At 55.1% G+C, this 14349-nt stretch overlaps 1 protein-coding gene across 7 annotated transcripts in view; it reads left to right on the plus strand.

Annotated features, from left to right (window-relative positions):
- The window catches only part of DCAKD (dephospho-CoA kinase domain containing), a 21575-nt gene extending 8815 nt beyond the window's left edge, over window positions 1–12760 (plus strand). For 2 of the 7 annotated variants that reach the window (XM_024761002.1, XM_024761001.1), the window contains 6 exons: window positions 94–222; window positions 1637–1806; window positions 4590–4781; window positions 5129–5332; window positions 8480–8567; window positions 11518–11809. In XM_024761002.1, coding sequence (XP_024616770.1) covers window positions 4670–4781; window positions 5129–5332; window positions 8480–8567; window positions 11518–11809 — 696 coding nt within the window. In that variant the 5' untranslated portion in view covers window positions 94–222; window positions 1637–1806; window positions 4590–4669. Of the gene's footprint in view, window positions 1–93; window positions 223–1636; window positions 1807–4589; window positions 4782–5128; window positions 5333–8479; window positions 8568–11517 lie in introns of those variants that run through there. The other 5 variants (XM_024761005.1, XM_024761003.1, XM_024761004.1 and 2 more) reach the window with 4 other exon arrangements.
- The last annotated feature ends 1589 nt before the right edge of the window (window positions 12761–14349 follow it).

Below are 14349 nucleotides of genomic sequence, written 5' to 3' on the forward strand. Positions count from 1 at the left end.
TCCCTCCCTCCCTCCCTCCCTTCCCTGGGTGCTGGTGAGGGCCAAGGGAGAGGGAGGCTGACCGCCAGCACCTGCTCTGGGGCCTCCCTCCAGGTCATTGGCAGCCTGGAGAAGGAGGCGGTGACTTAATAGGCCCAGCAGACGAAGAGAAGAGAACTTGGACCCAGGTTTGAACAGCAGCCTCTCACCAATAATGAAAGATCAGGAGCCAGGAAACTGTAGGTAAAAATAGCACTTATCGGTTAATTGGAAAACAATATATTTTTGCAACCACTGCTTCCACAAGAAAATCATTGGGCCCCAGGGCAGGGAACAACTCGTTTTCATGAATGATCATTGGAGCATACTGATCATTGGAGCATACTGATCATTGGAGCAATGTGGATACATCCCCTTTGGAAAGTAATTCAGAGGAGAAGCGTGTGGCTGGTCAGACGTGCCCAGGGTGAAATCCTGAGAGGCTGCAGAAGGAGGAGGAAAGAGGCTGGAAGTTAATGAGGGAGCGGGCCCTGGCTGGGCAGGCCGGTGTGGGGCTGTTGATTGGGAGATGCAAAACAAGAGAACTCGCCTCCAACCCAAGTCCCGAGCTCTCCCGAGGGAGGAAAGAAAGTGTGTCCATTCACATATCAGTTCCTTATTCTTTTTTGTAAAAAAAAACCCCACATTATTTATTTTTGGCTGCATCGGGTCTTAGTTGCAGCACGCAGGCTTCTCTCTAGTTGTGGCGTGCCATGTGGGATCTTAGTTCCCTGACCAGGGATCGAACCCACATCCCCTGCACTGGAAAGCAGATTCTTAATCACTGGAGCACCAGAGAAGTCCCTCAGTTCCTTATTCTGCTTGAACCCATTGGATGTTTTGTTTGTTTGCACTTTTCTCCTGGAGGGATTTACTGGCAGTGAGCAGCATGTTCTTATGGAAAGAGGAGCAGGCTGGGAGCCTCCCCTTTGCCACTGAGGGGAGAATGTGACCCCCAAGTATTTCCCATTCCCTTTCCTGCTTCTGGAGTCATTCAGTCATTCATTCTACGCATAGTTATCAAACACTCTGTCAGAACAAGAAGGGAACATTGGTTGAGGGTTCCTTGTGTGCTAAGTACTGTTCTAAGTGCTTTGCATGTATTAACACATTTACTCTTCATGGCAACCCAGAGTAGGTGTCCTTAGCTCCATTTTACAGGTGAAGAAACTAAGTCAAAGAAAGCTTAAATAACGTGACCAATATCACTCACCTGGTGAGCGACTGACAGTCACTAGACACCGGGCTAGATGCTAGAGACAAAAGGGTCCAAACTGGACACAGCTTGTGACCTTGTGGAGCTTATTTTATCTAACACGTGGTCACACAAAAGTACAAAGCACAGTGGGCACAAGGGAAGGAGAGGAAGTGGTGAGAGATGTCAGAGGCCTGATTTGGGTTTGGGGGGTGGACGCGGCTGCACCGAGAGGTGACCTGCTTCCTCGCTGCTTTCAGGTCCTCACTCAGAATGACTGCTCTGGTCCCTCGTTTAAAACAATGACCCCCGTCACTCTAGATGCCCTCCCCCACTCAGCACCGCCACACATATCGTGAGCTTTTTGATGATTTTTGAGCCAGATCAAGAAGAGGATATCAAAGGTGGTCACTTTTCTGGTAGGTGCCTGCAGAGGAGCTACGGGACAGGTCTGCGTGGATCTGGGTGCCTGACTTTGAGGCAGCTGGGAACCTAAACCTTCGTTACCTCCTTGCCGAGCCTTAAGGGGACAGTGGGCTCTCGGTCAGTGCGGCTCTTGGGCAGACCCATCCCCCACCCTCCCCAGGCCCAGGGTGAGTACCACGTGATCGCTCTCGCTCACCTGTCAGTGCTCTGTTATTGGTTGGTTCCATTTGTTACTGTCTGTCTCTCAGAATTTTCCTGTGGGGCAAGACCTGTTTTCCTTTGGTTGCTGCAAAGCCCAGAGGAACTCGTTCAGCGGTTCATGAAGGAGTGAGCTATGGAGGGGCTTGTCAAATGGGAACAGCTGTTATTTGTCCAGCCCCTTTAAGCCAGGGGCCCACAGCTTCCCTGGGCATGTGCTCCTCCATCCCCTTGGCCTTCCTGGCAGAGGCCAAGCAGCTGTTAGTCTGTTTCTACAGATGGTCATCCAAGGCCCCAAGAAGGGAAGATCTTCACTGGGTTACCCAAGGAGGCTGGGGCAGAATTGAGCCTGGAATTTATCTCTGTGCCCTGGTGGTTGTCCATAAGATCTGGCCCCCTGTTCTGCAGAGGGAAAACACCAGTGTGATCATCAAGAAATAATTTTTCTTTGGCCCCAAATTGATTTGCCTACAGATGGATGCGCCATCCTTATTTGGTCTTAATCTAAATGTAAATTAAGTTTCCATTCCTGGGGTACATTAAGGCAGGGGTCTAGACTTGGAGTTAGGAGCCCTGAATTCCATCCAGGCTCTGCTTTTAGTTGTGGTCCTGGGCAAGTCCCTTCTTCTCTGGTCCTCAGTCTTTACGATCGTAAACAAAGAGTCCATCCCAAGCCCTGTTGCACAGCAGAACTGCCTGGGTACCTCCACCCCACAACACCAAGATCTGACTCCGTAGGTCTCGAGGCGGATCCTGGTCCTGTGTACAGGAAGGAGGTGAGGTCTGTTCGGCCACATGGTCTTACAGGCCCCCTTACCCAACTCGGCAAACCTGGGTGACCAGGTGACAGTGGCTTGCTTTCATCGATGAGGGGTCAGGGCCTTGTGGAGAACCAGCCCTTGCCCCTTCCCTCAGCTGCGGCCTGTTCTCAAGATGGGTCTTCCGCAGAAGAGGACCCAGTGCTTTAGGGACAATAGGACAGAGTTTGGATTTAAAACGCTGGTGCTGAATATCCCATTTCAAAGCTTCACCAAAAATAAATAAATAAGGAATTCCCTGGTGGTCCAGTGGTTAAGACTCCACGATCTCACTGCTGAGGGCCTAGGTTCAATCCCTGGTCAGGGAACTAAGATCCCACAAGTTGTATGGCCCAGCCAAAAAAAATTTTTTTTAATTAAAAAAATTTTAAAAAGCTTCAGCTGAGTGGATGAATTTTTTTTTTCCCCCGCAAGTGAACCCTATCCTTAATTCCTCTTTTGTAAGCTGGAGGGAGACCTACCTGGGGGCAACTCCAGTCTCAGAGAGACTGTAGAGAAATGCCTTGTAAACGGTTTAATAATTTAGTTAGATCTCTCCATGTAGCTGATGATTCTGGTGGATATTTTCCTCTCTCCTCCCTGGCTTCCCTGGGTGAGAATGAGCGCGGGCGGATTTAAACATCTAGGTTGGTCCCCTGCTGCCCCACGCCACCCACCCACTCAGCCCACACCCGAGCGGCTGCCTCCCCCTGTCGTTTAGTGTGTCCTCAGCGGAAGCAGACTCATTTCAGTATAAGCTCAAGCAAAATGTAATTAGGACAGGTTTCAGGGTCCTGGACATCCTTCCTTTGATGCTGAAGGAAGGATGGGAGAGACCTGGCCTTTGATTTAATTTCTCCCAGTTTGGGAACAGAGTCCAGGACATGGTAACCATGTTTACTGAAAATGCAACACGGCTTAAAATCTACTGTGAGATCGTCTGAGGCTGCAGGAATGGGGACCTGACTTCGTGAAAGTCTTTTTTTTCTTTCCGTGCCTTGCAGTATGACTGACTCACAGCATCCGTCCTGCACCAGCACCCTCACGTCCTTTCCAGGGCATTTACCACGTCAGTGGCAGTGCACCAAGGGCTGTAGATGTGTTTTCTCAGTCAGTCTGCACAACAGCCTTAGGAGGCAGGTTCTGTCATCTGCATTTTACCCCCATTTTATGGATGAAAAAAACTGAGGTTGAGAGAGGCAAGTGACTTGCCCCGGGTTGCACAGCATGCAAGTGGAGCAACTGGATTTGAAGGGTCTGTGCGCCTAGCCTCTGTGCTGTATTGCAACTGCTCAGTCAGAGCCGCAGATCACCACGCCAGGCTGAAGGCTACCTCCCCACCAAGCCTGTTTTCCTTCCCTCGTTCCTTCTTGGCACGATCCACACTTCTCTAAACCTCAGGCTTAGTGGCCACTCAGCCACTGCCTCTCACTGAGCTCCCCACCTGGGCTGCTTCTTAGATGAGAAGGAGGGATTATTCCTCTCAGTGTACACCAGTCTCCAGGCCTCCCGGTGCCGGTGCTAGGGTGTGGCAGGCAGGCCATTTCCTCCCCGTGAGCCTCAGTGTCCCAGACTAGAAAGCAGAGGCTGGGGCCATCTGGAGAGCGCCTTGGGTTCACCCCAGAGGGACAGGTGTCCCTTTCCTATGGGAGCTTGCCTGCAGTGGGGGACAGCAGCCTCCAGAAAGCTCTCTTTGCTTAATAGCACCCGACCTTCTCTGCCTGCTCGGCATTTTGATCGCTAAATTTATACAGTGTTAGTCTGCCTTCTTCGTGAGTGTCCTTAAAAGAACACCGGAGGCCTCTCCTGAAAGAGTTTTCTGTCTCGGGTGGACCCTGAGCCTCCCGAGCTCAGGCCTTGGCTCTGCCTGGCCAGCTGTGTCTCCCTCCCCCGCCTTTGCCTTGCTGTCCCCCAGCCATTGGCTCCACACTGACTAGGCCTGCTCTGTGCCACAGGCAGGTCCTTCGGCGTTCCTGTACGGGACCATCTCAACTGGGGAGCTTGGCCTCCGGTGACCTCCCTCTTTCCTGGGAAGATGTTCCTGGTGGGCCTGACAGGGGGCATTGCCTCAGGCAAGAGCTCAGTGATCCAGGTGTTCCAGCAGCTGGGTTGTGCGGTGATTGACGTGGATGTCATTGCCCGGCATGGTGAGTTGGGGGGGCGGGTTGTACACAGCAGATGCCCTGGACTCCCTTCCTTCCGTGAGGCCTCACCTTTTTATAAGGCCCTTCAAGCCCTCAGAGGAGGGGGGGGCCTTCCCATCAGCCCCCTACTGCCCCACCCCCACTCTTCCCTCCAGCTCCCCTCACCCCATGACCAACACCAGGGATTCTGTGCACTCTGCTCTCCTCCCTGCTTTCCCTCCCCTCATCTTGTTTTTGCTGCAACTGAAAGAACCCCTGGGTTCCACCATCATTTTGCCTCTGGTCACTCAGAGTCCCCTGGCTGGGCTGGAGGCTCCAGCGAGTGACCCAGGCTCCTCTTCATGCCACAGTCGTCCAGCCAGGGTACCCCGCCCACCGGCGTATCGTGGAGGCCTTCGGCACTGAGGTCTTGCTGGAGAATGGTGACATCGATCGAAAGGTCCTGGGGGACCTAATCTTTAACCAGCCCGACCGGCGGCACCTTCTCAACTCCATCACCCACCCCGAGATCTGCAAGGAAATGATGAAGGAGACCTTCAAGTTCTTCCTCCGGGGTAAGACCCCGGGACCTGGGACAGGGTGGGGCCCAGGCCCTTCTCCTCTGCAGAAAGGTTGGCGGGGGTGGGGGGGGAGCGGGGGGAGGAGCTGATTGTCATCCAGGCGGTTGAGTTCACTCTGCTCATTGGCATCCTCCGTGCAGCCCTGTACCAGCCCCAGAGAGAAGTGATGTCCCTCAACTCTTAAGGGGGCTGACAGTTTAATGAGAAGAGACACTTGAGGCTTTTGAGCCATGAACCCCAGGAAGCTGATTTTTCTAATAGGGTGGGAGTCATAGTAGCTGGCGAATAATGGAGTCATAAGCCCTGAGTTTAAGTCCTGGCCCTCACGGTTTCCGGCAGTGTGACTGTTGGGTGCACCCACCCCCTCCGTCTGTTTCCTCCTCTGCATAGTGAGGCTAATAATGGCAACCTGGGCAAGTTCTTAGGGAGACTAAAAGTCTACACCGTGACTGTCACACCACAACAGTGTAAACCGCAGTCAGTCAGGTTTGGTGCTAGTTGAGCCGCCTGGGAAAGTAAGTTTGCAGAGTGTAAGGTGGGGAGGCTCCGGGATGGCCAGGGCCGGTGGGGGCGGGTTCTAAGTGGACGATGATCCTTGGGGGCTGGGCCTCAGTGGAGAGAGCTAGCCTGGTGTGCTCAGGGACGGCCAAGTGATGCAGCAGGACTGAAGGAAGGGGAGAGTGTTTGAAAAGCAGGGGTCTGCGGCAGCCTTTCCCAAGCCGTACGCTACAGTCCAAGTGCGGTTCTTCAGGATGGCGTTGGGCAGGGGTGACCTGACCTTTACTGTCCAGGATGGGGTCAGTCCCCAGGAGAAGGGGGAGAGCTGAGAACAATGGTTTAGCATCAGGCGAGAGGCTGGCCCAGGGCCCCTACAGAGCGGCCTGTCAGCCGCTAGGCCATGGAGCCTCCAGCCCAGGCTCCGGGTTGAAGGCCTGGCTGATTGTCTCCCGTCAGTCACGAGGCTGAGACTTTGCTTCCTGGAGGGTATGGGGGAGGCTTCTTGCTTTTCTTCGGGCTTTTGCACTGTGATCATGGCCAAATTCTCCCATGCGTCAAGTTCTCATGTACAGAGTGGGGACCCTCTCCCGACTTCTGTCCCCTCTGGCCAGTACCTCCCTCCAGAAGGAAAGGGATGACTTGACGGACATCCTTGATGTTGACCCTCCCTTCCTCGCCCCCCAGCTCTGGCCAGGCAGGAGCTGGCTCCCAGCATCCTCCCTGCTGGACCAGCTTTTGCTCGCCATCTCAGTACCTTGCCGCAGGCCTCCTCCCTCCTCCCTCAAGGGCAGTCTCAGGACTCTTGCTACCTTTGTCCTGCCTCTTGTATCTGTGCCAAGACCCCTCCCGTCACTGCCCACCCCCGCCAGGAACGAGGCCTTCTGCCTTTCATTCTTGCCCTTTCGCGTTTGCTCCCAGGCCAGGCGCGAGTACCTCTATCTGCAGGGCTTTGAGGCAGCAGTGGCTCTCCCCTTCTGAAATTAAGCATCGGATAATGTCACCCGCTCCAAAGTTCTCCCGCTGTGTCATCCACCCAACTTCCCCTCTCCCCAGCCACCACCACTTAAATAAAAGCCAGAAAGCTCTTTTCAGCTCGATAAGGTGAAAAATGGGGACGACAGCTGTGGCTTCCACAGTCCCAGTTTTCCCCTGATGAGTATAACAAATACAACTGTCAGAGTTGGTATAATCAAACGTCAGATAAGATCACCAGCTGTTGGGAGGTCTCCGCGTAGGCAGACGGATGTCTTAATAGAGTCAGGGTGGTTTGCAGAGCTTATCAAGCAGGAGGGATGTGACAGCTGAATAGCCCTTTGCCAGCAAAGCATAGAGCTGTCCGCGAGCTCCCGAGAGGGGCCGAGGAGAAAGGACAGTGCAGGGAGAGGAAGGGACGGGAGTGGAGCAGAAAAGGGAGGTAAGAGGCCCAGTGAGGACCTGGTCTCGGCCCCTGTTCTGGGCTGGACAGGAGTTGGGGAGCCAGCACTGCCAGCCTCCTTCCTCCAGGGAGCTGTAGTAATAACAGCCAGCCATCATCTGTGGAGCAGTGAGTGAGGGGCTGCTGAGGGGTTTACAGGCATTTGCTCATGTAATCCTTACCATCTTCCTGTGAAGCGGGCCATCTGTTCACTCATTCACACAGGTGAGGTTTGGTAAGGGGCCCAAAGGGAGACAGTGGTGGCGACAAACCAAGGTGTGTCATCTGAGCCCATCTCATGACCCCCCCCACTTCTCACTGCTCCTGGATCCCTGCCAGCTCTTCCACACTTACACAGCGGTCACTTGCCTAAAGAGAACTAGGAGCCCCAGGTGTTCCTGGGCGAGTAGCCCAGGGACATGCCCGCGCACAGTGGGTGAGGGTGCACCCCCTTGGCCGGCCTTGGCTTGCAGTGGGAGGGCTAGTTGGCGCCTTTTACCCCACGGGAGTTACTTCTGTAGTATGAGTCATAACCACCCCCACCCCCCAGAGTCGTACCTGTAATCCCTGGCTGGAGGCGGCCTCTGACGCCGAGAAGCAGCCTCTTTCCCTCTGGGGCTGCTGCGGCCGCCACCCCATAGGAGTTTCTCGTGGAGAGTCGGCAGAGACCTGGCTCCTGGTGGAGAACCTATCTTTTTTTTTCTCTTTTTTTGAGGAAAAGTAGGGCAGAATAGGCCCACTTATTCCTGGAAACTCTCTCCAGTCTCCTACAGCTCTGGCTGTGTCACCTCCCTGTTCAGAAATAACAACTCTTTGGGTTGAAGATCAAGTTAACTCAACCCTTTGTGACTTGCCCCGACCACCTTGTCAGCTTCGCCTCACTCTGCTCGAGGCCTCCACTTCCGCCAGAGCTCTTCCGCTTCCTGGAACCCTCACCTCCACCTGCTCATTTTCAAGTATCAGAAGTCCTACCCGCTTTTCAAGGCCAGTACAGATGCCATCCCTTCTTCTTGGATCATCCACCCCAAAATGGCTTTCTGCAGCTTTGTGTTCTGAATGGCACTGGAACTGGCTAGCATTCAGGTTATGCCTCTCCTCGGAAGGTCTCCCCCGCTGCGGGCAGCTCCTGATGGTAGGGGGCAGTGGCTTGGACTCTGTTCCCACGCTGAGTACATAGTCCTGTGTGTGCTTGCAGAATTGAATTTGTGGGTTTCCTGGCCTCCCCCCAGGATACCGCTACGTGATTCTGGATATCCCCCTGCTGTTTGAGACCAAGAAACTGCTCAAGTACATGAAGCACACAGTGGTGGTGTACTGGTGAGTGTGTGGCACGGCTGGGGTAAAGCGTGTACCTGCAAAATGGCCCCCTGCATTTTGCCCTTTCCCCACAGGGTGGCCAGGAGGCCCAGAGGTTTTGGGGAGCAGGGCCCAGAGCCTATAGAAACTGACCTCTGTGCCCGACCCAGATGTGCCTGGGAGTAGATGTGGGGGAGTGATGGCCCCCAGGTCTCTCTAGTGCTTGGGAAGGGCTCCCCCTGCTGGCTATTGGAGGCACTTCAGCCCAGATGCCGGGCCCTGCCCTGGCGACCATGTTCTTATTCATTGGTTCCCTTTTCCCTCCTGCAGCACTTCTCAACTTTCCAAACATTTATTACTTCCCTCAGTTTACCTCTCAACATAAGGTAGTCAGGACAGGAGTTGATATTTCTGAGTTATAGAAAACTCAAGGCAAGGAGTTACAGAATTTGTCCAGGGTCACCCATCGGCAAAATCTATGAACAGAAAGTTGCCGAGAAGGAGTTGTCAGAACCCAGCTAAGGAAGGAGCTTTGTTCATGTCCCCCGGGACATGAAGCGAACCAGAATCCAGGATTTGGCAAACAGAGGAGGATCAGGCTGTCAGAGAAAATGAGTCATAGTCCCAGCGGAGTGAGAGTACAAATGAGGCTTCAGGGTGTCTCTGCCTTCCAGAAACTTCCTGGATGCCACCCATAAGTACAACAGACACAGAGGTGGACACTTGGCTCTGCAGGTACTTTGGGCACAGGGTTGCTCTCAAGAGACTAATGGTGGGGGAGTCTCCGAGCACACTGGAGGCGGGGCCTGGAGCACTCAGTGCCCTAAGCACCACCCTGCCCTCTGCCCCAGCGCCCCGCTGTGGGTTGGCATTTAAAGGCAGCCTGAATCTGCTGAGCCTGGTGCAGGGACTCAGGCATCCTCTTCGCTCCCCCACTGGCCCGTGTCTCGCCTTGTAATCCTGCAGCCTCTCTGGGTTCTTTGTTCTCTGTTTGTGAAGGACTATCAACTGAGGCCAGGCCAGCTCCAGGAGGACAGAATTCTCTTTGCCTTGGAATTTTAATACAATTGAAACTTTGTACCAAGGGATTCAAAAAAGAAAGTCTTATTAGAGTGTAGGTGAGTAAACAAGACGGGGGCTGGTCGCGTCTGCAGTCACCAGGTGACTCCACGCTTTCCCTGCCACCTTCCTCATCCTATGCTTTCCTTTTGCTAAGAGCAGAGATAGCTGTGGCTCCTGGCACATAATTGGAGCTTTGTAGATTCTGCCTGCTCCCCAGGAGATCCTCCAGCCCCACTCACCAGCCAGAGCAGCCTTTCCCAGGGTCTCGGGTGCCATACATGCCCCACTTTTACCACATGTGGTTGTATGGCTCTTGAGAGATGCCCAAGAGATGAATGAGTGATTGTTTGCTTTTCATAAAAGGGATCCACGCTTTACAAAAATAAGGACCCCCTCATGGACTCCTTTAATTGGCATTTGAAATAATATGGGCGTTTACCAAAGTGTGATTATACCAAAATGTGATTATTCACTTTTTCAAGGAGCTTGCCAATTGTGGGATAAATGTTTGGGCAAAAGTTCCCTTGCCACAAACAACGTCAGCCTTTTAACCATCTGGGACTATCCCTGAGCTCCAGGAAGGGCTGTCAGAGAGTTCTGTCTTCACATCCCAGGAGGCCCCCGGTCTCGGCCTCACCGTCTGAAGGGTATGCGCTCACTGGTGGCCCCAGGCCATCTCCATTCTCTCACCCAGACTTTCCCAGCCACAGATCTGCAGTGTCCCTGACTAGGGTTGGCTATAGTCCTTGTTCTTAGCCAGGCAGGGATTGGCCCCATGACCTTGACAGTATGCTGTCCTCCTAACAAAGGAAATCAGAAGTCCTACCTACTTTCCAAGGCTAGTGCAAATGCCATCCTTCTACAGGGTCTTCCCTGATCAGTCAGCCAGAAATGACTTCCTGCCACGTTCAGTTCTGAATGGCGTTGGGATTGGCTAGTGTTCAGTTATGTCTGTCCTTGGAAAGTCTGTCTTCACATCCCAGGAGGCCCTTGGGTCTAGGCCACAAGTAGGAGGGGACTAAACTGTAGTCATCAAATCCTCCCATCTTATAACCGGGAAAATTCAGGCCTAGTGGCAAAGCAGAGAGACCCCAGATGGCAGAAAACAGCTGCTGCAGCCCTTTCCCGCCTTGTTCCTATTGAGGGCTTAGGCATTCACAGAGATGACCCCATTCCAGAGGACAGCTGAGCAGTTCCTGTGTAGCCAAAAGCAGGACAGGGAGTTTGCCGAGGAAGGACCCAGGCGGTAACATCAGAGCGCGCGCGAGGCATTCTTTGTATTTCCTGTGGCGTTGGGAGACTGGGCGTTGCCTGGCTTACTGTGCAGTGCTCAGTCCTGTCCCAAGGACCGAGGGGATCCAGTTCTCAAGTCCTTGCTCCTCTTGGGCTCTGTGCATCCCACTTCATCGGTGGCATCAAGCCCAGTGGCCACCGTCTCAGCACAGTCCTTTTGCTCTGAATGTGCAGGACTAGGTGTGGGGAGACAAGGAGAGGGCTCTTTGTGGTGGACCGGGAAGCTGTTTTTGATGCCGCAGGGCCAGGCCCCCAGGGGAACTGAAGGAAGTGTTTAGCTTGCAGGCACAGGTCTTTCAGTAAAGCTCATCCATTCAGGGATGCAGGATGTAGCTGATTCCAGGTGATCAAATCCTCCCATCTTAAAACTGGGGAGTCTCGGGCCTGGTGGCAAAGCGGACAGACCTCAGGTGGCAGAAAACAGCAGCTGCCCCCTTTTCCCTCCACATTTATACTAAGGGGCTCAGGTAGCCCATAGTGCACTAGGGTGCTCACAAAGAGTGGGGTGTGGTGGGGGGAGCCCAGGAGCTTCCAGGGCTGTCCACCCCTGTCACGCACCGTTGGGAGGGAGGCCGGGACCTGTGATGTCTGAGCAGCCCTTCTGCCCGGTCCCTAGTGACCGAGACACGCAGCTGGCCCGGCTGATGCAGCGGAACAGCCTGAACCGCGACGACGCAGAGGCCCGGATCAAGGCCCAGCTGCCCCTGAAGGACAAGGCCCGCATGGCCCGCCACGTTCTAGACAACTCGGGCGAGTGGAGCGTCACCAAACGCCAGGTGGTCCTCCTGCACGCCGAGCTGGAGCGCTCCCTGGAGTACCTGCCACTGCGGCTCGGGGTCCTCACGGGGCTGGCCGGCATCGCCAGTCTCCTCTACCTGCTTACCCACTACCTCCTGCCTTCCCCCTAGCGGGACCCTGCAAGGCAGGAATTCCTGGGTCTCCATCTCCTCAGAGGCTGAAACCAGGTAATGAATGCATCCGGTTTCCTCCCAAGCCCTCAGCACACACACTCTGGATCTGGGCTGGAGCCCTGCACTGGGCCGACCCTTCCTCGGAGCACATCTTGTCCAAGGCAGAGAAGCAGCCCTCTGTCAGCAGATGCTCCTTCCCACCTCCCCCAGCGCCCCTCCCTCTGGAACAGTGTCCATCATGGGCTGTGGAAGCAACAGTGGTAGACTCTTGTAACTTTCTTGTGGGCGGGGGTGAGGAGCACCTTCAGTGGCCGTCACCAGTGTTTAAAGCTGGGACGGTCCCTGGGCTTGAACCCTTTCCTAGCACGTGCCCCGTCACGGCCAAAACCCCCTGCGTGGACCATGGGAAATCAGTTTAGACCAAGGGCTGCCTTCAAGCAGGATTCCCCTGTAGACTGAAGCCCTTGGCCAGGAGGCAGTAACAGTTCCCTTGTCGTGATGCTGTAGTGGGGCAGAGGCCAGGCCTCTTCTGGGATGACCCACTGTCCCACCGTGGCATTTCCCTAGCATTCTCCACACCCTGCTCCCCGCCCCCTACCACTCTACCTCCCTGAGCTCTTGCTAGGCTGCACGCGGTGCACCAGGCTGTTTCTGGCCTCTTTGCCTTCACCTTGCTGCTCCCCAATCTGGAAAACCCTTTTTTTTTCCCTACAACTGGCTACCTTCCAGCTCAGGCACCATCTGAAGCCCCAGGCTGGGTTAGGTGCTCTCGATACCCCCTGCCCCACATTTTACCTGAACCCACAGTATAATAATCTACCAAACACTGGTTAGTCTCTCCTGCTAGACTGTAAGCCCTTTGAGGGCAGAACTGTGTCTTAATCGTCTGTGTTCCTGGTGCAGAGCCTGACTCGCCATTGGTGCTGAATGAAGTGTGTTGATCTGAAATGCCCTGAGCTGCCATTGTTCCCCCAGCATTACCGACTGACCGAGGTTCCCAGACTTGGCTGGTACCATTGGGGTTAGACTTGGCCTCCTCCCACACTAAGACCTGTGCTCCTCACTTCCCTGGCCCAGAAGGTACATTTGCCTTCTGACTTCTTTTGGGGCCCCAGGAGGATTCCAGCCAGGTCCAGATGTACCTGTGTGGGAGGTGGGTGGAGGTGCTGGGGCAGCCTCACACCCACATACTCCATCTTCCTTCCCCAACCCAATTAGACCAACGTAGACATCAGCTTCCCCTTGCCAGAGCCGGCAGACCTGCTGATGTGTTGATCCTGCCGCCAGCAGCCTATTAAGACCAGAAATGAGTGTGACAGATGCGATTGCTCTGGTGGCCATACTCAGTGCCCCCTTTCCCAGAGCTGCCCATACTTCAGAGCAGCTCATTAACTCACTGCAAACCCGTGAGGGGCAAAGGGCTGGTAAGGTGGTGTCAGGCTGTGGGTTGAGGGCCAGGGCAGGATGAGAATGGCAGAGGGCAGCTGCTTCTCCGGTTTGAGACCTGGCAAGAGCGGGTAAGGGAGGAAAGGTACGGACTCCTCCCAGTGCCCTGTTACCCTAGTCACTGAGAAGATGGTGCTTCGTGAAGGTGTGGCATGCCGGACGCTGCTGGATGTATGACACCCGGAGGTAACATAGCATTGATTATTCTGATTCCAGGCCCAGAGGGATGATCTTATTCGTGTCGGAGCCAGGCTTCAGAACTCTGCCTGCTGTGTCCCTGGACCTGCCTGGAAGGGGCAGCAGACCTGGCACCGCTCTGGCCCACTGGGCTTTATCTCCTACTTACGTGACCTCTTGACTTCATGATGCTTATGTCAGAGAACAGCGAAAGCCCTTTGCAAACTATAAAGTTCCAGAGTTATTTTCTCCCTGACCTAATCTACTGAGTTGGATGCCAGAATGTCAGAGGATGGCCAGCCTGTTAAGGTGTGGAGAAAATGCCATCCCGTCCTCCCCTTGCCCAGGTCCTGCTACAGCTCCCACTCACCTCCTCTTGCCTCCCTCCCCACGGCCTCCCTTTCCCAGGCTTGGTGGCCCAAGACGGCCTTACAAGAATCCTACTTGCCCTGGGGCGTCGCTTCATGTCTAGGTCGCTCGGGAGCCCCTTGGATACAGCAGGAGCCAGGACCCCGGGAGCCCCGGCCCCGCGCCCGGGCGGGCGGTCTCCCCTCCGGCCGGCAGGTGGCAGCACCCACCCAGGTTGGGGTCGGGCCTCGGCGGCAGGTGCTCGCCGAGCGGTTACTAACTTTCTCCCGGTGGCGTTTCCGCCTCTCCTACGGTGCTGCGGCGGCGTCAGATCCCCCCACCAGCCGCGGAGGCGCGGGCGCTAGGCCCCGGCCCGGGCGCTAATTAACAAGCCGTGCGGCTCGCTGCGTCCTCTTTGCTGGCGCCGCGGGGCGGACGGATGTGTCCCCATTCCACACCGTGCGAGGGCGACCGGCACGCTCCCCAGGCCTCCCACCCTGCAACCGCGCTCTCGGGCCCTGCCCTCCGTTCACCCACTCTGGGCCTCACCGCCCCGGCGCGGAGCA

The sequence above is a fragment of the Neophocaena asiaeorientalis genome, unplaced genomic scaffold (genome assembly GCF_003031525.2).
Source record: "Neophocaena asiaeorientalis asiaeorientalis breed wild unplaced genomic scaffold, Neophocaena_asiaeorientalis_V1.1 scaffold30, whole genome shotgun sequence".
Taxonomy (NCBI): domain Eukaryota; kingdom Metazoa; phylum Chordata; class Mammalia; order Artiodactyla; family Phocoenidae; genus Neophocaena; species Neophocaena asiaeorientalis.